This window comes from Ornithodoros turicata, chromosome 3, assembly GCF_037126465.1.
Source record: "Ornithodoros turicata isolate Travis chromosome 3, ASM3712646v1, whole genome shotgun sequence".
Classification (NCBI taxonomy): Eukaryota; Metazoa; Arthropoda; class Arachnida; order Ixodida; family Argasidae; genus Ornithodoros; species Ornithodoros turicata.
The window spans coordinates 95,100,818-95,120,253 of NC_088203.1; the positions used below are offsets into that span (position 1 = coordinate 95,100,818).

The 19,436-nt window shown below is 43.5% G+C and overlaps 3 protein-coding genes across 3 annotated transcripts in view; 2 read left to right on the top strand and 1 right to left on the bottom strand.

Annotated features, from left to right (window-relative positions):
• Nucleotides 1-19,436, top strand: part of LOC135388860 (lachesin-like) — a 184,926-nt gene that overhangs the window by 45,478 nt on the left and 120,012 nt on the right. The window lies entirely within an intron of this gene.
• Nucleotides 943-12,202, bottom strand: LOC135388859 (uncharacterized). Its single transcript, XM_064618705.1, has 7 exons — nt 12,004-12,202; nt 7,613-7,680; nt 7,016-7,042; nt 6,847-6,915; nt 6,008-6,052; nt 3,182-3,223; nt 943-1,134 (listed from the first exon to the last, which is right to left on the bottom strand). Exons 1-7 carry the CDS (start codon nt 12,086-12,088, stop codon nt 1,045-1,047), a joined length of 426 nt encoding a protein of 141 aa, XP_064474775.1. The 5' UTR covers nt 12,089-12,202; the 3' UTR covers nt 943-1,044.
• Nucleotides 14,828-18,872, top strand: LOC135388863 (uncharacterized). Its single transcript, XM_064618713.1, has 7 exons — nt 14,828-15,008; nt 15,189-15,250; nt 15,514-15,540; nt 15,969-16,046; nt 16,129-16,173; nt 18,407-18,445; nt 18,549-18,872. The coding sequence occupies exons 1-7, from the start codon at nt 14,849-14,851 to the stop codon at nt 18,675-18,677; spliced, it is 540 nt and encodes a 179-aa protein (XP_064474783.1). The 5' UTR covers nt 14,828-14,848; the 3' UTR covers nt 18,678-18,872.

Consider the following 19,436-nt stretch of genomic DNA (forward strand, 5'->3'; position numbering starts at 1 on the left):
ACAAACTGCGCATGCGTCAGGTTCACTGCTCTGATTGGTCTCCTTGCTGCGTCGAACGCGCTGCTGTGCGGAAAAATTGAGCCGTTGCGAACTCTTGTACGTCCGTGCGTGGGAGCTCTCAGTTAGCTCGTTGTCATGGTAACTGACGGATACAGGCCAACGGAACGGATGCCTGCGCGTCAAAACGCATCAGTGAGGACCAACCTTAAGCCCGAAAGGCTCGTTTGGCTGCGGATGCTGTCTTGCATTAGCGTTCTGTAGGGACGTGTGAAGGGTTGTGTAGCGTTGTGAAGGGGAGTTCCCAAATGGTTTTCAAGTTTTAATGCCGACGCATTTCCGACAGATCCACCGATGGATCGACCATGCTTTTTGAATGGTGATGAATCGGGAGTTTCATCGCTAGGACTGATTTCTTCTTGTTTTTATGGTGGAAGCGGGTCTCATTATATGAATAGCAAAATTTGGCCGCTGACAAACTATATTTCTGCCCTAAAATAAAATGAAATCACACACATACAGCGTGAGGACTTGTACCCGTATGCATGGCTGCATATAACGAGCAGTTCTAGCTCCTTGCGTCCGTATTGCTTCGAAATCTTGTGTAGAGAGTGTTTTGAATCAGAATCTTATCAGAATCGTGTACCGTGCGTATAATGAGGTCCCTTGGTAATCCCGCCGCCGTCTAGCTCGTTTGGACAACCGCCATATTTCAATATGAATATTCTTTATGAATATTGAAACAACCCGCTTAGAGAGCAGCATACAAGCGAATATTTTAGATGACTTTTCATCCGCAAAAACTATGATGATTACTTTTATTATCCATACAGAGAATACTTGCATGGAGCCAAGATGAAAGCAATAAGAAATGCGAGCGCAGGGCATGCTGGCAATAATGCACAACAACGATGTATACTAGCAGGAATCGGGAACAGGATGATGTGCCATGTCGAAAGCTTCTAATTTATTCATTCTTTCCTTTTCATGAGGGTAAGTGCTGGTAAAAGAGAGTTGGATGTCTTCGTGCGTGCCACATGTCATCTATTACTGACGCCGATACGCCCGATACGCATCTTGGACGGCTTTGGTTCGCCGAGTTTTCGTTGGTCGCTCGATTCCTTCTTCCAAGCATGTCTAAAGAGAATGCAGTCGTTATGAGACTCAATGTGTTTTCTCGACCACCGCAGTGCTTCAGTTTATTTATACAATGTTGTATCTCACGCAGTAGGCTGACAGTCACGCAACCGACCTCTACCAGACAAACGCCATCATGAGGTTTCGGCGACAGACTGAAACCGAACCCGATCGGTGACAGACTGAAACCGAAACAAATCGGAAGGGGAGTGCTCGGTTCTACGATTGATTGATTGATTTGTAAAAGAAAAAAAAAATGGAGATCGGTTCTACGAATGGGCACTTCTTCGCTACCTCCTATAGAAAGAAAAGTAGGACCGAAGGTCGTGTCCCTTTCAGGGACCATCGTAATCCCCTCAAGACCGTGGCTCTCGGGTGCCATCTTGTTCGCGCCTAGCTTCGAGCATAGTTCTGGTCTACGAAATTGGTGGCGCTGTTGAACATTATGACGTCATTTGTTTACAAACAGGGAGAGGTCTATTGCAGCAACAATTCGGATCCAAAATCGAAATGGAACCGAATCTCGATCACCAACAAAAATCTAAGGAACAGTGCATTCTGCGACGGCTCATTTTGTCATCATGCACTGCTATTTTGTCGTGTAATCCTGACTTCCATCCTTTACAAATAGAAAGCATTGAATTGTGAGTAAAGAAGAAAAAACAAAAGCATAAGAGACCACTCACTATTTGAGGAAAGCGCCTTCAGGTTGCTTTGAATGTCACTACATGCTTGACACTTTAAACTATTTCGTTACTCGTTCGATGAGGTTTGAGTTTTCGAAACGCCACCTCTCACTCAGGTCCGTAAGCTCTACGTATACAGGGCGTTTTCTTATCCTTTCCAGTTTTCGTCTTTTTTAAGTAAAAAGTAATGCCAGCAGCATAGATGGCGTCGTTGCAGTTGAGTTATACAGCCACGCAGACTTCCTCTCGAAGAGAGTATTAACTACAATGTGATTAATTACCTAACATTCATTTAATGCTTTAATTATGAGATTTCGTGCAAAGGCGAGATAGCAGTGTCGCGACGTGAAGAAAAGAGTCCATGGGAGAGAATCCACGTTGAAAGCCATTCCATTTTTGAATAATCTTGAAACGCGTACGCGCGTTGAAATATTCATTGGTGAATTCTGCTTCACAGATGAGCCGAAACGGAGCAGATCGGGGGCGCAGGGGGCGCAGCGCTCATTCCACGTCGGGGGGGGGGGGGAGGGGGGGGGCGCACGTGCTTTGGAGCGATGGAGTTCAGTAAGTAGGTGCTGATCTGCTGGCCTAGATCAACCACATTGCGGCGCCGGTCACGGTAGGTCAGTCGGTAACGTGTTGGCTAATTGTTCAGCTTAAGATCGTATTTTACTGGTTTACTAACTAACTAAGATAGCGGGTTCGAACACTGTCAAGGATGGTAGTAATGTGAGGCAGGTAAGCGTTGCTTCCAGCACCGTCTGTCGGAGGTTTCTGGCGCACGTCAAAAGAACCCCCAGGTGGTCGAAATTATCCGCAGTCCCTGTAGCACGTCACCACACATATAGGCCGACACAACTTACGTCTAAATATACTCCAATTACTTACCTACCGCTTTGCGGCCGAAATAAGCCAAATTGGCTGTCAACCCCTTGCCATAGTCATGATTTAGTTGTTGTTGTTGTTGTTGGCTGTCAACGAGGATTGTCTCCGATTCTGGAATTTCGTTTTTTTCCGAAATTTCCTAATTAAAGACTTAATTAAGACATTTTAGGTGAAGGATGTCCGCCTGGCCGTATAATTCAAGAATAATGATACATTGATTGATTTGTAAAACGAAACGAAAATTACATCAATGCTGCTCTCATGTCTTTTTTAATAAAAATTTCGTAACGGATAAAAAAGAAAAAGAAAAAGAAGACCTTGTACGATGCCTTTCAAAAATAGGATAGCGGATGGCGGAAGGCAGACATCGTATCCTGAAAGATCATTATAGCGTGCATTCCACTTTTCATAAAGAAGCGTTGATCCGCTAAGGACTTTATTAAACGTCAAGACACTCAATTCGCTGTGATACATACCGCAAATTCCAGAAATTTGTTTCTGCGAACGGTTCCTTTCGTCTACAAGATCAGAATTACGAAGCATAAATATTATAAGTTCCAGTGAAACTCCAAATTGTAGTTGTATACAGGGTGTTTCACAAAACGTGTCATTCGGACTTTATAAAAAAACGGGGCGACGGAAAAATACGGGGTAAACGGCATTTGTGTGGCAACTAAATTTGCCACCTTGTAAAAATACTTTCATTTGATTTTAATTAAAAGAAATTGAATTTCTTTAATTGAACTCCAAAATGTCCCAAGTCAACCTAACGTTGCTGTTGTTCTTGTTTTGTCTTTTTTTATAGAATTAGAGAGCCCGTAGCGAACTTAGTCAGACCCACCAAGAAATCCGCTCGATATTGCAAATAGAACTGCCCAAAAAAGTCCCGAAATTGAGGCTTCAAAGTTGCGGGTATTCAACGGCGCACCAAGTCAGTCGCGAAGATTCGCGGAGAAGAGGATATGAAAGATAGAAGGTCGGAAAAAAAAAGAGGGCAAAAAAAAAAAAAAAAGAGGCGGAATCTTTTTTTTTTTTTTTTTTGCAGTTTATCAACGTATGGTGGAATGCCACCCGCCTTGTTATGTGCCCATCATGTGCTGCACGTTGGTCCGGGGATAAATTGTTCTAGCTTCATGGGGGCAGGAGCATGTCCTCCTCTCCGCGCATCTTTGCGGCTGATTTGGTGCGCCGTTGAATACCCGAAACTTCGAAGCCTGAATTTCGGGACTTTCTTGGGGCAGTTCCATTTGCAATATAAAGCGGATTTCTTGGTGGATCTGACTACGTTCGCTACGGGCTCCCTAATTCTGTAAAAAAAGGAAAAAAAACGCTAGGTTGACTTAGGAAATTTTGGAGTTCAATTAAAGAAATTCAATTTCTTTTAATTAAAATCAAATGAAAATATTTTTGCAAGGTGGCAAATTTCGTTTCCACACAAATGCCGTTTACCCCGTCTTTTTCCGTCGCCCCGTTTTTTTATAAAGTCCGAATGACACTTTTTGTGAAGCACCGTGTATACAGCAGATCTACTGTATCATAGCATTATGGATCATAGCATTATGGATCATAGCACTAGGTAGACCCGTGCGCTTTTAAACATTTTGCAAGCGCTTGTGACAAATTACAAGGATGGGGCCATAGTCCATCACTATGCGGCTATGCATTTAAAAGGCGTATGGGCTCTTGAGCGCGCCGCACTGCAATGCCCTCACAGCGCACCCCGCACGTGAACAACGGACCACTGACACCATTCTACGACCTACCAGATGAAAACGACCGTGTTATAATCGGCAACCGATATGAGGAGCCCGTCCGCACGATCCGCTAGTGGCGCTACTCGACGGCCCGCGAGATCTCCATCATGATTGGACAATGGAAATTTGAATTTTGAACGCGCAGAAGCTGACGTATACGACTACCGTAGCAGACGACAGACACCGCTCCTATGCAAACGCCTAGAATGATGATGATAATCAACTTTTCAAAGAACCGTCTCCCGTGGGATATCGACCGCTTGAACAAAAATACTAAGGCAAGCTGAAGTACAAAGTATCGGAGAAATTGAGGAAGCAATAACAGGGCCGACGAGTAGCCCCCCCCCCGTTAGCTTCCAAATGCGGCGCTGGGAAGGGGAGCTTATGTGAGCCTACAGTGACGCTCATGGCAGAGCGTCGCACGTTCAAGACACGTCATCACAATGCGTTGAAGATTAATGGAAATGGAGCTGTAGGTGCCCACCAGGGAGACCACATAGCTCCAGTCACCATCCAGTTAGATGAAGAAGAAGATCGTTATAATATAGTAGGTCGTACACCATTCTGACAGTTGGAGAAGTAGCAGGCTCCGTGGGATGTCAAGGCAACATTGTTCATTTCCTTGCAGTATTATTTTTCATGGTGGCAATTAATGCAGTAATTGTTCTTTCGCGTATCAACTGAACACGTGGACCGTACAGTCCCCTTTTTAACGTCATTATACAATGTATTATAATATGCATGCCACCTACATTATTGCACCTGTGGTACAGTGTGGACTAGAGCTTACGCAACTCTCGCAATTTTACGCAAAGAAACCTGTGCAGAAACTGTTCGAAGTTCAAACCGTCAATATATGTCATCGATGGATCGAGGAATGACCAAGTGACGCCTTCGTATTACTCACAATAACTGTCAAATTTGGTCAGTATAACTGTCGAAATGTCAGTATAAAATTGCCGGGGAATAGCATTCAATAAAAGTACAACAATAAAAGAGTCAACAATACAACTAAGACAATAAAAGAGTCAACAATACAAAAAAAGTAACGAATGTGTATCAAGAAAAGCACCAGCAAAAGGTAATTACAGAACATAGCCACAACAACGTACTGCATCCATGACGAAGAGGGGGGGGGGGAGTAATTTTTCCCGAAAGCGCTCTTAACAAGGAAGCATTATAACGGCGTACGGTCTGAATACACAGTGCACAGCATCTGGCAATTTCCTGGGCTAGCTACGCTCTCGTTGGATGATATAAACGCCATTCAGTACAATAAATTTCCTTAAACAACAAAATACTATCTACTTCCGTCATAACTGATCGTATTAGTTTTGTCTCCCTTACTTTCTCTTCTGGTTACGTGTTCTGCAGACCAACTTTGTGAGGATTCAACCAATAAATTAGTGGATACACTGACGAGAATCCATTCGTTGTGGTGGTAGTTCGTCGATTTCGTCTGCATATTTAGTACTAAGTATATATTTAGTCTAAAAGATAAGATAGCTTTTTGTTTTCATTTTTCCTAATATTGATGAATCAGCTTACCATTCTTCTGCTTGCTTTCCGTAAACACGTAGGCAACTCCCTCACCTACAAACACGCGTGTCATAATGTAAGTATAGGTGATGTTACTGGCTATCAATATTCGAAGCGACGAAAATATCGAGCGGTTCAGCGCGAATCATTTTAAACGGTAAACTTCCCCAGTAATGAAAGCGATATTACCAGAGCAGGCGCCCAGTTCAAACTAATTACCAATTTGGGCTGAGCAGCTAACCCGAAATCTGAAATCAGGTGAAGAGCAATCTTCTGAGAACTCTTTCCCTCGCAGTGTTAAACAAACTGGCTAGTAAAACCTATAGAGAAGAAAGCATTTATTGATCCAATAATGGCAGAAAGAAAGGAACGCTTAAGATCGAAAGCCGCCGATATTTCGAACGGAGATTGTTCGTTCGATCCATATACGATGTTTTTAATTTGTTCACTTTAATAAACTGCTAGCTTCGTAATTAGCTGACGGAAATTCATTACTTCGCCTCGCACGTGGAGCTGACGTAAGATAGTTTATATTAAAGTTGGAAAGCAGTTTTACGATAATTTTTTTTTATTCGGTTTTCAACTTCGCTGCACGGTTATAGTATATACCTTTATGTCAAGTTACATAAAGGCTGGGATGTTTCTGCATGAAACGCAAGGAAATAAACTTTGATCACGTGCTATACCAACAGTCAAATCAACAACACGCGTTTCATAAAGTTGTTGTCAGTGTGTGGCTCTAAACTGCATCGACGGTGTTGTATACCGAAGAAATAAGTTTTGTTCGGGTCAGAAGTTTCCGAGATGACGCAAACAGAATTGCACCCCTAACCCGAGTTCCAACGTACCCTCTGATCAGATGTCCTTAGGTCACTTTCATATTCGCACTGATCAAGAATTTCCTGGACCCTGTTCATCTTCAGTCACACACACAAAAAAAGATATATAACGTTAATAAATATTAGACGTTACAAATTTCATATATCCAAACTAGGAAGTAGATCATGGGCGCCTTACCCAGTCTTCTTCAGCGTTCCAGTTTTCCTGTTTTTTGTTGTTTTTTTTAAAGAAGGCAACTTGTTATTACCCAGCAAGTATTATCCAATCATTACCGGGCAGGATAAGCATACCTCAACTTCATGCAACTAAAGGAACGACAATTTGTCCAGCAGCACTCCAACAAGTGTAAAACATTTCTGAATTTATTACTTCAAAAGCATCGGGCAAACCCCAATATTATGCCTCTTTGCTTTATTGCTCCACTTATCGGTCAAGTTGAATGAAATCGAAAAGCCAGCTACATATGCTGATTGCTAAACTTTAACTTTTCTTTACAATCACCACCCCCGTCATCATCGGTTTGTTTCCCCTTACACTTACACTTACGTCAAAAATCTAACGGTCGACAACGATACAGCATTTGTCCATCACGCTAATTCGTTTATTTATAACAAATTCATCAAATTCAGCTTAACCAAGACAATTATACCGATGGCTATACTGGGAGACCTATCCGGGTGTCCCACAGCATCAATTCTAGTAGTATGCTGGCAGCTTGGTAAAATCCTCCCCCTGTACATATATTTTGTGACATGTCATTAAAAAAGTCCTCACCCATTCTTTCTCTCCAGTAACGACTGCTTTCACCAACGTAACAGCACAGTCGTACTCTATGTGGTATACTGCAAGAACAAAGAAGCCGTAAAAGAAACGATTGAAAAACCTTTTGTGATGCAATGCGCGTTTTCAGTTTGCTGGTGACGTGGGTAAAAGCTCGATTTTCTGATGTCGTTCAATCATACACCTAATGAAGTGCCACATCAACCAAATCAGGTTCCCTTCTGTCCTGATTAGGCGATAGCGTATGTATTCGCCATTCGACGTGGAGTTGCATGTTGAAACTGAAATTAATCCCTCGAGCGCCTAGTGCCATATGGCATCGCAATACCTGCCCTCGGAAAAGAACACATTGGTTTCGGTTTCGAACTCTCGTTTCAGGGCCAATCAAAGTGTTATCAGCATCACTTTGCACATGTCTTCCGAGGGGTGTGATGCACTGATCTCTATAGTAATAGGATGGATAGCGGATTGAGGGTGCAACCATACGCTTTCAGACATATGTTTTCACAGTTCCCTTAGAAGTCGGCCCAGGACGCACATTCCCCAGGGCGTCAGTCGTGACGTTGCCCACATACGTGAGGCCGACAACGGCAAGCCCTTTCACCATCACCACCACCACCACGGTCACCGCCCCCCCCCCCCCCATCTTGGGAAGCTCAAAACATTGCAATTCGCGACTGCAGCTGCATATTCTGCATGCGCCTTTGCGTGACATTTTTATCGCGTCATGCCCGCCTGCTGTGGTTATGGATGTACTGCCCGTACTGGCAAGGCATCGGGAACGACATTTCACAAGTAAGTGACTTAGTTTTATAAATATATGTGATTTATTAGTCCACGAGCGGGGCGACAAAACGGTGCGCGGCACTTTGTGGCTCGTACGTCAAGATCTAAACGTTAAACTTTAAGCAGTACTTTATCTGGACAGAGTCATTGTGATATACAAACTTCCTGTAGTTCTCTGGTATGGTCTGAGCACGCAGCAGGTGTTGAAGCGCGCTTGTCAGGTGTGGGATCTACCACTGAGTTTGGCGATCACGGTATCGCCAATTGCTTGCCTGGATCAGCCTTGTCATCCCTGCCGCAATTCATGGCATAAATGATTCAATGCAGGTTCCCTCACAGCCGCCCGGATCTTTTAAAAAAGTGGGTGGTGAACGTCAGGCGAAAGGACTGTACGCCGTCGAGGACATCAGTGGTCTGCAGCAAACATTTTGAAGACAGCTGCTTCGACAGAACGGGGCAGATCGTTCGTTTGAGGCCTGACGCTGTGCCCACCAAGTTCGATTTCCCAGAGCCCCTCGAGAAAGTAATAATGCATGCATCATATGTAGAGGCCGGATTTATATGCACTAAAAGCTGGTTGAACACACATGCATGAAAAATTCATTATACTTGCTCAATAGGTGCACCTCTAGAAATGCACTTGCGTGCATTTAAAACATTTAACAAATTTCCTGGGGCAACAATATCTTACATTATGCAGTGTAAAAAAAAAGCATGCAGGGGTGAAAGTATGTATCTGCATGAAAATCTGGCCTCTATGAATCATGCTCCCTAATTAGAGTTTCAAGTGATGGTTGCTGACTAGAATCAGTACTGCATGAAGGGTACCTTAAAGCTGCAGCTAGTCCAATATACGAAAACACTCCTGAATTATGCATTCACATGCAGTTAAAAGCCACTCCATATTGCATAGGACAATACTAAGATGCATGAAAATTTGTATTGCAAATTTGTATTTGAAAAAAGTATTGCATGAAAATTTTGCCCAACAACTCATTTGTGAGATATACTAACACACCAGCCACACGTCTTTTTGGTGCGTTCCAGAATGTTTATTCAGAGACAATAAATAACTCAACCTCGGACGTCTACTCTTTACTCTCCCTGCTTAGGATAACTGCCAACTGGCAAACACAAACATTTTGCAATATCTGCGCTTACATTTTCACACAGAAAGTGCAACCAAGGAGGGCCCCCCCATTAGATGCAATTGTTTTGGAAAGCCCCTGCATTTCTGAGATTTCCTTCACCTTCAGACGCCTGCCGCTCAGCACTTCCTCCTCGACACAAGACAAATTTTCTTGTGTCACCACTTCCACTGGACGGCCATTGCGTGGATCACCTTCAATGGACTCTCGCCCCAGTCGAAACTGCTTAGCCGAGTCTTTTACCGTTGTGTACGACGGAGAGGCTTCCCTGTACACGTTGTCCAGTCGCGCTTTAATTTCTTTGGGCGTAAAGTCCCCCTTTTGTCAAGAAGTTAATCACACCGCGGCACTCGATTTTTTTCCATTTTAACTGAAGGGTGCACCCTGGTCGTTTGAAATGACGCTCTCCAACAGACAAAAGCATGGAGAGGGTTGAGGGTGGTGCTCCGGCCCTCCAACAGATGGCGTCACGCGTCCTTAATCGCATTTTCAAATTCGCGCTCATTTTCTACCTCGAGCCGGAAACTTATGGAACCACCCTCGTATGTTCGAATGCAGCCCAAATGAAAACCATGTGATCCGTCTTATCCAAGAAGTTTCCCAGTGCTACAGCAGGATCAGACTGTACCGCCTTGCCAAAGAATATACAGAGAAGGTGACAGCCAGGCCTTATCTGCGAAAGAAATTGTCAAGGTTGATCGTATTCAACAACCAGTAATGCACTCTACTCACTTACCTGGTTGACTGCTTCAAACTTGCTTTTGCAACTGGACTTGTGGTACTTCGATGTTGGAGCTTTCACCACAAGACCTTGCTACTTAGCCTTTTTATGACTTATTCACTCTGTCTCTAGTCATCTTGAACTGTCTTTACCGCCATTTACCTCCCCATTGCATATATTTCTAGTTGATATGTTTTTACCGTCATATAGCCTTTATATCACATACTTAATTCTCATTCTAGTCCTTTGGAAGTGCTTTAGCGTCGTTCGACATTTCGTGTCATGACTAGTCATATCTAAACTTCCTGTGCAAAGCATAATGTAATGCAAGCATATTAAGGTGGTTTCATAAACAAACGTACCAAATATTGCTGAATGCTGAGAGTCAATTCTGAGAATACTGCTCCCTGGCATTCCACACCCCCGAGCAGAAAGGAAATGGGAGAAACACGAGACGCAGCACGCTGCACACGCTGACGGACGACAAAGGAAACGTAACACAACAAATACAACACCACGCAAAACCAGCAAATCACGTAATCGAAGTTCAAAGTACAAAATTGGAACGACACGCGCTCACACGAGTACAAAATAGAAAGGAAATAACATATATGTGACGGGTTTTCACACAAAAAACGTAAGGAACCCAATCACGAGGAATTTCTGCAGGATCCGTGGCGAAGCAGCAAGGGAAGCGCTCACAAACAGCAAGACTTGTCACAGCTTACATGCATTCCTAGCTGTAATGGCTCTTTTGAGCACCGCAATATGGCGGCCGGTTGGCGTACCCTTTCCTGCGATACCTCACCAATCCGCTATCCAGCCTTCATACATAGAGATCAGTGGTGTGATGTTAGTTTCATCGTGTCGTTTTTTCTCTCGATATCAGGTATTCTAGACAGGGCTCCATAACGGCAAACCTGAGCGGGGCAAAAACATGTAGACAGCACAACACAGCCCCGTGTTTTTGTCCCGCTCAGTTTGCCGTTATGGAGTTCATCCACCAGCTTGTCTGTGTGTGTGCAATTTTATCTGTATTCTAGACAGGGGGACGCATAAAAATGCCCTACAGACACTACCTACAGAGTGCAAATAGAAACGCAAAGGGACAAACAATATTTATTTATTTATTATATACATTAAATGCCCATACAGGCATTACATAAAGGGGGGGGGGACAAAATGATAGCATCACAGCAAAGCAACAATAGCGAAACAACAATAGCGATAACACGCACACAAAGTATCAAAGGCACGCAATGTAAACGAAATACACTGTAACGTGACAGACATATGAAAGAGGTGTGGCATATGAGTAGGTCGCACAGTCCTCTTTTAAACTCAACGGGGTTGGTGATTGCAACAAGAGATGAGGGTAAGGTGTTCCGTTCGGAAATCGCTAATGGGATGAATGACTTCGAAAATCTCAATGTACGAGCTCTAGGGCAGGTGATATAACAAAGATGTTGAGTTCGAGTTAGTCGACGATGAGAAGTACACAAATCAATTTCGGCGAAAGGAACCTGTGAGTAATATAATCTGTGGAATAAGTGTGCCGTGCTATTTTTCTCCGAACAACAAGAGGAGGGTGAGGGTGCCAACATCCTGTTTTGAGGCTGTAATGCTAGTAAATCTAGGGTAATTAGAGGTTATGTACCGTACGGCCCTATTCTGAACTGCTTCAACATCATTAGTGAGCTCAATCAAGATCATTCAAGGTCAATACTTACAGTCAAGCTCAGGGTTACGTCTACTAGCAGAATGAACTTCACAAACTGCCAGTACTAGGGCAAGGCCCAAAAGATAAAACTGCATTTTCTATACTTTTGGCCAAAATACGAAGCAGGTGACTAAGATTCCGGCAAAAACTTTACGGTCCTATTTTCGAGTCTTCCACGAAAGATTTATACCGCAACATTGTTCCATATGGTTTACGGGCCGGTTCAGCTGCGAGAGACACGAAGCAGAGTTCCAGTTTTCGTAATAAACCTCACTTTCGGGTCACGCCATATTATCAACGGTTAAAACTCTTTCTTCACGGCGCGTTATTGCCTTCCCCGCGTAAATTCCGTTTGAGGCTGTAAAGGGACGTAATTAACTAAAACAGAGCGTCTCTTTACGGCACGCTCGCAACGTGGCAATAACGAACATCGAGGAGTACAATCCGGGAACGAGGTATAAATTCTCTATCGCCACTCGACGTCAGAATCCACATCGACATAACGTAATAGCGCGTTTCTCTCTCTCTTTCTTATTTTTATTTAATTTCTGTTTCTTAAATCTTAAAAATGAAGTTCACCGCATAGCACGCTCCTAGCCAATCATCATCTCGAATGATATCGTTATCTGCATTGATTTGTTGAAAACAGGAGGCGTACACCTTTTTTGTGACACTTACGCTGTTCATAATTGTCACAAAAAAGGCGTACGCCTCCCGCTTTCAACAAATCAAGGCAGATAACGATATCATTCGAGATTATGGTTGGCTAGGAGCGTGCTATGCGGTGACGTTTTGTTTTTAGAGTGTTTCTTCTTTTTTTATATATTTCTTGCTGTATTGTTCCACCCACAAAAGCGTTTTGGCGTAGCCAGTCCTGGCAGGTCGGGACTAACCTCTCTATATTTTTCTTTGATATCTACCACCACCTCTTGATATCCAATCCAATCCAAGAAAAACAGCAAGTTTTGTCTTTTTGCGGAGTACACTGTTAAAACAGAACTTCACCGCATAGCACGCTCCTAGCCAACCGTCATTCCGAATGATATCATTCTGTACATTGATTTGTTGAAAATGAGAGGAGGCGCCTATCTGGGACAGATTATCTTGTCCCAGATAGGCGCCTCCCCCCTGTTTTGAACAAATCATGACACAGAATGATATCATTCGGTATGATGGTTGGTCAGGAGCGTGCTATGTGGTGAAGTTCTGTTTTAACAGTGTAGATGCATTGCCACATCCACGTGGTATTTATGCTAATGACTGGGAAACGGTGTGGGTTCGAACTCTGCCACCGGCAGCGCTGTCTCAGCTGCCCGTCAAATCGGCCCACGATGCACATTAAACCTCCCGTCTCTCACTCTTTCCTGTTGCTCTTTGTTCACACGTGTACATCTGTACGTCCCACATGACTCGCTGAATGTGTGCTGTGTGTGCCCCCCAGCGATTCCGACATTTTACACTCACTTGGTCGAAACTTTTGAACTACATATTGAACTCGATCATTTTAACCCTTTTTTTTTATCACATCACCACGTCCCACATGACCACACTTGCTTCGTGGCGGCAAGACGGAATGAAAAAGTAATACGTCAACCAGAAGCAACGTCGAGTGAAAAGTAGACCGCAAACAGAATGCAGATCTGATCTGATTAGAATTAAAAGAGACAAAAAAAAAATGAGAAGAAAAATAAAATAATGTAGAGTAACAACAACAACAACTTTATTTTCGACCTTGGAGAGTGTTACTTCGAGAGAAGTAACACTCTCCACAAGAAGAACACTTCTTGAGAGAAGTAACACTTCTCACACTCGAGAGAAGTAACACTTGGAGAGTGTAGTTAATGTAGAGTAGGCGACCAATATCCCCATATTTTTCCGTTTTAAACCGAACCGAACCAACCAACAAAAACGGAAAGAAAGGAGATGCATCTGGTGCCATGGCAACGGCAAGTGAGCAACCTAGCGTACGCTTTGTTGCGTAACGAACACGAGACCACTTATGTTACGCACGAAAACTGGCACACAGAATTTCACAGTTCCCAAATTTTTAAGCAAAGGCAAACTCTCCGCACCGTAGCACAATCGCCTTTGCACCGAAATGATCCAGTGTTCGTCGTATACAAGACGCGTGTGGTATCGAGCAACGGACGTATAAAACAACGGATTGCTGCATCTCTACCGGCTCGCTGGATTTCTACCCATCAACGGCTTTAGAAGTCTCTTTTGAAACTGGATTCGACTGCACAGGCGTAATGTACTAGGCAAATCATTCCAGTGTAAGCTTTACGAACACTGTAAGAATATAACAATGAAGGACACTCACGGATCCAGTATATACCCCAATGTTTGACTCGGGCTGGAGTATACACTCTACAGGGCGTACAAAGTGAAAAAAAAGAAAAACACCACCAGCAACAACAAATGCTACATTTAAAAGAAAAATGTGGTGACACGCCTATCAGTAGATGCGACATGAAAGATACGCATGACCTTGAGTACATTACGCCTTATCTCATCGTCATTCACGTAGTTGTTGTTGCTCTTACACCAATTGTCTATTAAACATCGCACCTGTGCTATTACTGTGAAGTAGCAAACAAACGATAACCGAGAAGAAACGGCAGGTGAATGAGGTAATTAGTTCGCACCTTTATCTTCATTACCCTTGTCTTAAAAGTTGACAGAGTAGGTGCTGTAAATATTGCTGCCGCACGCAAAAGCATGAAAAATACGCGAAACGAAGACATTTGTCGTAAATTGTGGGCGCCGCGACGAAAACCATAAAACATTTCAGACAACACGCGGGTTGGTATAAATAGGGTGGGCCTTGAAACGCATGTACAGTCACCTTCAGGATGGATCCAAAGACGACCCTGTACGTATTCTGCATTGTCATGCTCCTCGTGGGATTATGCAATGCGAAAAAGGCCAAGCCTAACCGTAAGGACGACGAGGATGACGATGATGATGATGATGGCGATGATGTTTATGACAACGGAGAAAAGTCTGTGAACGGTATGTGTTCGAGAACGCTGCTGTTACATTTCTTCTTTCTTTTTTTTTTTTTTTTATTGACGCTTGCGACTGTTGACAACAGACTGGTTAAAAAGATGCATGGTTACAACGATGTTTGCGCATTGTTTTAATCGGGAATTTTGTCACCCGGTTGCAATGCACTTCTTCCTCGCATTTCAGTGTACAAAATGGAGCTCACGTGCCTCGTACATCTCACGAGGGACCTCCAAACGTGGCCGCCGGTAGGAAACCAGTTTTTCTTCTTCTTCTTCAAACTTTATTTCGATTTAGACGGTCTGGTCGAGAAAACAATGAAAACGGACCTGCGGCGATTAAGAATATGCTGCCAACAAATTACATTGTGTTCCTCAAAAGCGATATAGTCATTCGAGCTTCTAAATTTTCCTGTTTGCCATCAGTGTAGTTTGTGTTGAGCACAAGTTGTGCATTACGTACGTAATAAATTTTCCCATAACAAACAACTACTTGTTTTCTTCGCGAGCAGAAACCGTCGAAAGAGTTACCGCAGTGGGTGAGTGATGTGTTCGCTCGATACGCTGTTGCTACACTCTTAAGACAACGCTTCGCCTCATAGCACGCTGAAGGCCAACCATTGTACAGAGTGATATCTCTATCACTCTTAATTTGTGGAAAGCGTGGGGCGTACGCCTTTTTGTGACAATTAACGTTCCTGCATAAGTGTCGCAAAAAGGCGTACTCTTCCCGTTTTCAACAAATCAGAGGAGAGAACGTTGCCATTCGGGATGATGGTTGGCTAGGAGCGTGCTATGTGGTGAAGTTCATTTTTAAGAGTGTACGATCTATAGTTCATCTACAAGGATACAAAGCAAAACCTTTTAGATATTTCAACGTCTGGCTGTATCCGAATATATTTTTCGAATGTTTGACAATTAATATTTGGTCATCCCAACATGCCTAACACTTGTGCCCTTTTCTAAGTACGCGGAAGTCGAGGCTATTGCTGACAGCTGCGAAAAGAAGGCTGGGTTAAAAGATTCTTGCGAGCACAAAGATAAGGTAAATCGGTTATTTTGACACAAATAGGGTGGCTATACCTTGTCGGGAGCAAAACAGGCCACTAATCTGAAGCCGCTTGCAGGTCAAGAACTACCTCGAGTGCATGCGCAACGGCGCAAAGAAGGTGGTAAGTTTCTGCTTCGGTATACCTCGTTACAATCCCTATACAACGGTGCTTGACGCGCTTTCCAGTCTCTTTATTCGTCGAGAAAACGAAGCATTGGAAGGCGAAAGCGGAGAGTTGCGTCAGCGCTGGCAGAAGTCCCATGGTTATACTAAGCGTTCGTTGAAAGTTTATTTTTTAGGGCATCCATTTTAGTCAAACGTAAAACCGTAGAACATTTCAGTATTTCACGTAGCTTTTCAGAAGCCAAATGTCTGAAAGTCAAAGTACAAGTTACAAAATCGGGGGAAGTTGCGGGGAAGTTCAGTCGTAAGGGTGTATACACTCACGATATAACTGAGACAATAAGAAACGTAGATTTTTACAGTTCTCAAAATGCTAACTCCCGTATGCGTCGGCATTTACGGAAGAAGTCCGCGTCACTATAGTGTCCATTTACCGTCACTATTACGAATTCCATATAACAAACCTAGCCACGAGGAAGCAGCAGCGTATCTTAACTATCGGTTAACACAATCACCATATATACACCCTTGACGTGCGTAACAGTAACATGCGCTGTTTAAGTGCACACCATGGAAGCTGTCTACTGTCGAGACAAAAACAACAACAGATAAATTAATGATGATGTATGGACAGTGAACAGTAATATTCATGGGAAGTCATTAAAATAGCAACAGGTTATGGGCACGGACGCAGGTAGTGCAAATACATGCAATTAATTAAAGGGACACTAAAATGCAAAAACAACTTGCTCTCAAATGAAAGTCCGTGTTTCAATTAGTGCAATTCAAGAAACGTGTGTGAACTACACTCTTAAAAATGACCTTCACCGCATAGCACGCTCGTAGCCAACCATAATCTCGAATGATATCGTTATCTGCCCTGATTTGTTGAAAACGGGAGGCGTACGCCTTTTTTGTGACAATTATGAACAGCATAAGTGTCACAAAAAAGGCGTACGCCTCCCGTTTTCAACAAATCAGGGGGCTTAATCGCTTCATCGTCGTTACGGTTGTTACAAGCTAACGAGTGGCAGGAAATTCAAAAAGGCGGGCGGGAAATTTAAAAAGGTGGGCACGTGATAAAACACGTGCACGCCGCTCTTCGCGCGATACGTGAAGGCCGTGGTACACGTCACGCGCAATGTGTCACGTGCCCACCTTTTTGAATTTTCCGCCATTCGTTAGCTTGTAACGACCGTAACCACGATGAAGCGATTAAGCCCCCAGGGCAGATAACGGTGTCATTCGAGACGATGGTTGGCTAGAAGCGTGCTATGCGGTGAAGTTCATTTTTAAGAGTGTACGATAGCGTAGTTCACACAACGCTATCGTTTAGAAGAAAACCGCAATGAAAACAGAGCCGTCTTTGGCGGCAACGAGTGGGATCCCCAGGAGGCAAAGATTGGCGGCATCCAATCAGATAGCAGGAGAAGCGCGAGCATACCTATCGTGGCTGTGTTAATTTGGAACGGGCCATATCGTAGTGTTCCGTATATCCGCGGCATGATGCGCACTGCTGCAATTTTCGATACCGATTCATTGAATTTTAGCCCGTAACAGTTCCCGCTAATGTTCCACTGACAACATTTATCTTCACGTCCTTCGGACAGCCGCGCCAGTCCGCTTCGCAACGCGTACTATGTTTTTCAGCGGGATGACTGCGCCATGGCGTGGCACGCGCAGCATGGACTAAAAAAACACCGATGCACGAGCTGAAACGGCGTTCACTGCTTAGCGCCGAAGCAAGAAAGAGTCCGGTATAATTTTCGTTCTAGCTTCCTAACGGAATCAAAGTTTTGGATTATGACAACAAGTATGAAATTAACACAGCGTGTAACGTAATTTAAAATTAACTTGTTTCTGCATTTTAGTGCCCATTTAAATTCATGCAATTCGTTAAGAGGGAGATTTTTGTTGTTACTTTAAGATGCGCACAAAAAATGCACTGCGCACTCACAGACATTAAACAACTGGAATTCCAGCACTATACCATAAGTAATTTGTATAGTTTCCGCTGATTAAGTTCATCCACTGTTCTTCTCTTCTGCTTCCACTCTCGACCAAGGAGAACAAGAGACGTGGTCCTCGAGAGGAAAAGCTCTTTCTGACAGGTCTTCTTCTTTGTCTTAAAGGCTTGTCCTACTTATCACCTAAATTAGCAGCTAATAGCATAGATGCAAGTTTTCCTTTAGTATGCTAATACCATTAATGCAAGTTTCCATCTGGTATAGAAAAATGACGTGGCCAAGAAGAGCTTCAAAACCTACAATGTAAGTGGCCGATGCAATGCGATCGGATGGAGCATGATTTCCTTTCAGACAATCTCGTTAAGTGCAGTAGATTTACGTTCAGTAATTAAATTTGTCTACACAGGGATGCTTAAAAAAGTTCCTCACGTACCAAGACGAGAAGGAAGGCAGGTATGGATCAAAGAGCCTACTACGAAGCTTGAGACAGAACTTCCATTCTCTGAGGAGCAAGTACAGGTTTTACGACTACTGAGCCAATTGCAAGACCACACGGTCGTTGGCAGAACGCAATAGATTGGAAAAGAAGATGTTCTACTGACCCCGGTGACGAGTATAATCTAGGTTAGTCGGGAAAGAAAATCTCATAAAAAGATGGGTTAAAAAATGATGTGTAACAAGAACGTGATATTCCTTTGAACACAATAAAGAAGCATCATTATGAAAGCTTCATGTTGAAATGACGTACGTTGGTCCAACACTCAATCTCCGGACGTCGCAAGGTATCTCCCGTCAGGCTGCTGCGTTAATTCAACGAGTACAGTTCAGTATCGCTCTTACTGCTCAGTTGTGTTGCCGCTTGCGACACATCGACTCTCCAAGATGCTATTGCTGTTGTGACTTACTTAGCGTACAGCGTCTTTAAGTCGGATAACCCTCTGTTCCCACTGTTAGGATCCCCCTTGTAGTTTCATTAAATTACCACGGGCAATGAGGTATAATATCGTCTGTGGCGATTAACGACAAAACAATCCAATCAATTATCATCATTAAAGTGTTGTTGTTGTTTCAATAATACTGCCTACGAGGATAGAAACCCAGATGTAATCAAGGCAAGCATTAGCCATTACAGAAGCTGGCATGCAAAGATAACTGAAAAGAACGTTGCAGACACTACGCGGACGAAATGCGAACACGACACGCATTAACATTTCTTGACGTGTTTCATTAGTGCCACACCCTTCTTAAAGAGGCGGCATACATTCGAAAAGAACTGGGGAAAAGATTTCCAAAG

What these genes read in the sequence shown, in the direction of transcription:
- LOC135388859 (XM_064618705.1), bottom strand. Translation starts at nt 12,088, where the DNA reads ATGCAGTTTTATCTTTTGGGCCTTGCCCTAGTACTGGCAGTTTGTGAA. An exon ending in ACGTAACCCTGAGCTTGACT is followed by an intron (nt 7,681 to 12,003) that starts GTAAGTATTGAC and finishes TTGTTCTTGCAG; the next exon opens with TATACCACATAGAGTACGAC. An exon ending in TTACTGGAGAGAAAGAATGG is followed by an intron (nt 7,043 to 7,612) that starts GTGAGGACTTTT and finishes AACAAAAAACAG; the next exon opens with GAAAACTGGAACGCTGAAGA.
- LOC135388863 (XM_064618713.1), top strand. Translation starts at nt 14,849, where the DNA reads ATGGATCCAAAGACGACCCTGTACGTATTCTGCATTGTCATGCTCCTC. An exon ending in CTTGCGAGCACAAAGATAAG is followed by an intron (nt 16,047 to 16,128) that starts GTAAATCGGTTA and finishes AGCCGCTTGCAG; the next exon opens with GTCAAGAACTACCTCGAGTG. An exon ending in GCAACGGCGCAAAGAAGGTG is followed by an intron (nt 16,174 to 18,406) that starts GTAAGTTTCTGC and finishes CATCTGGTATAG; the next exon opens with AAAAATGACGTGGCCAAGAA.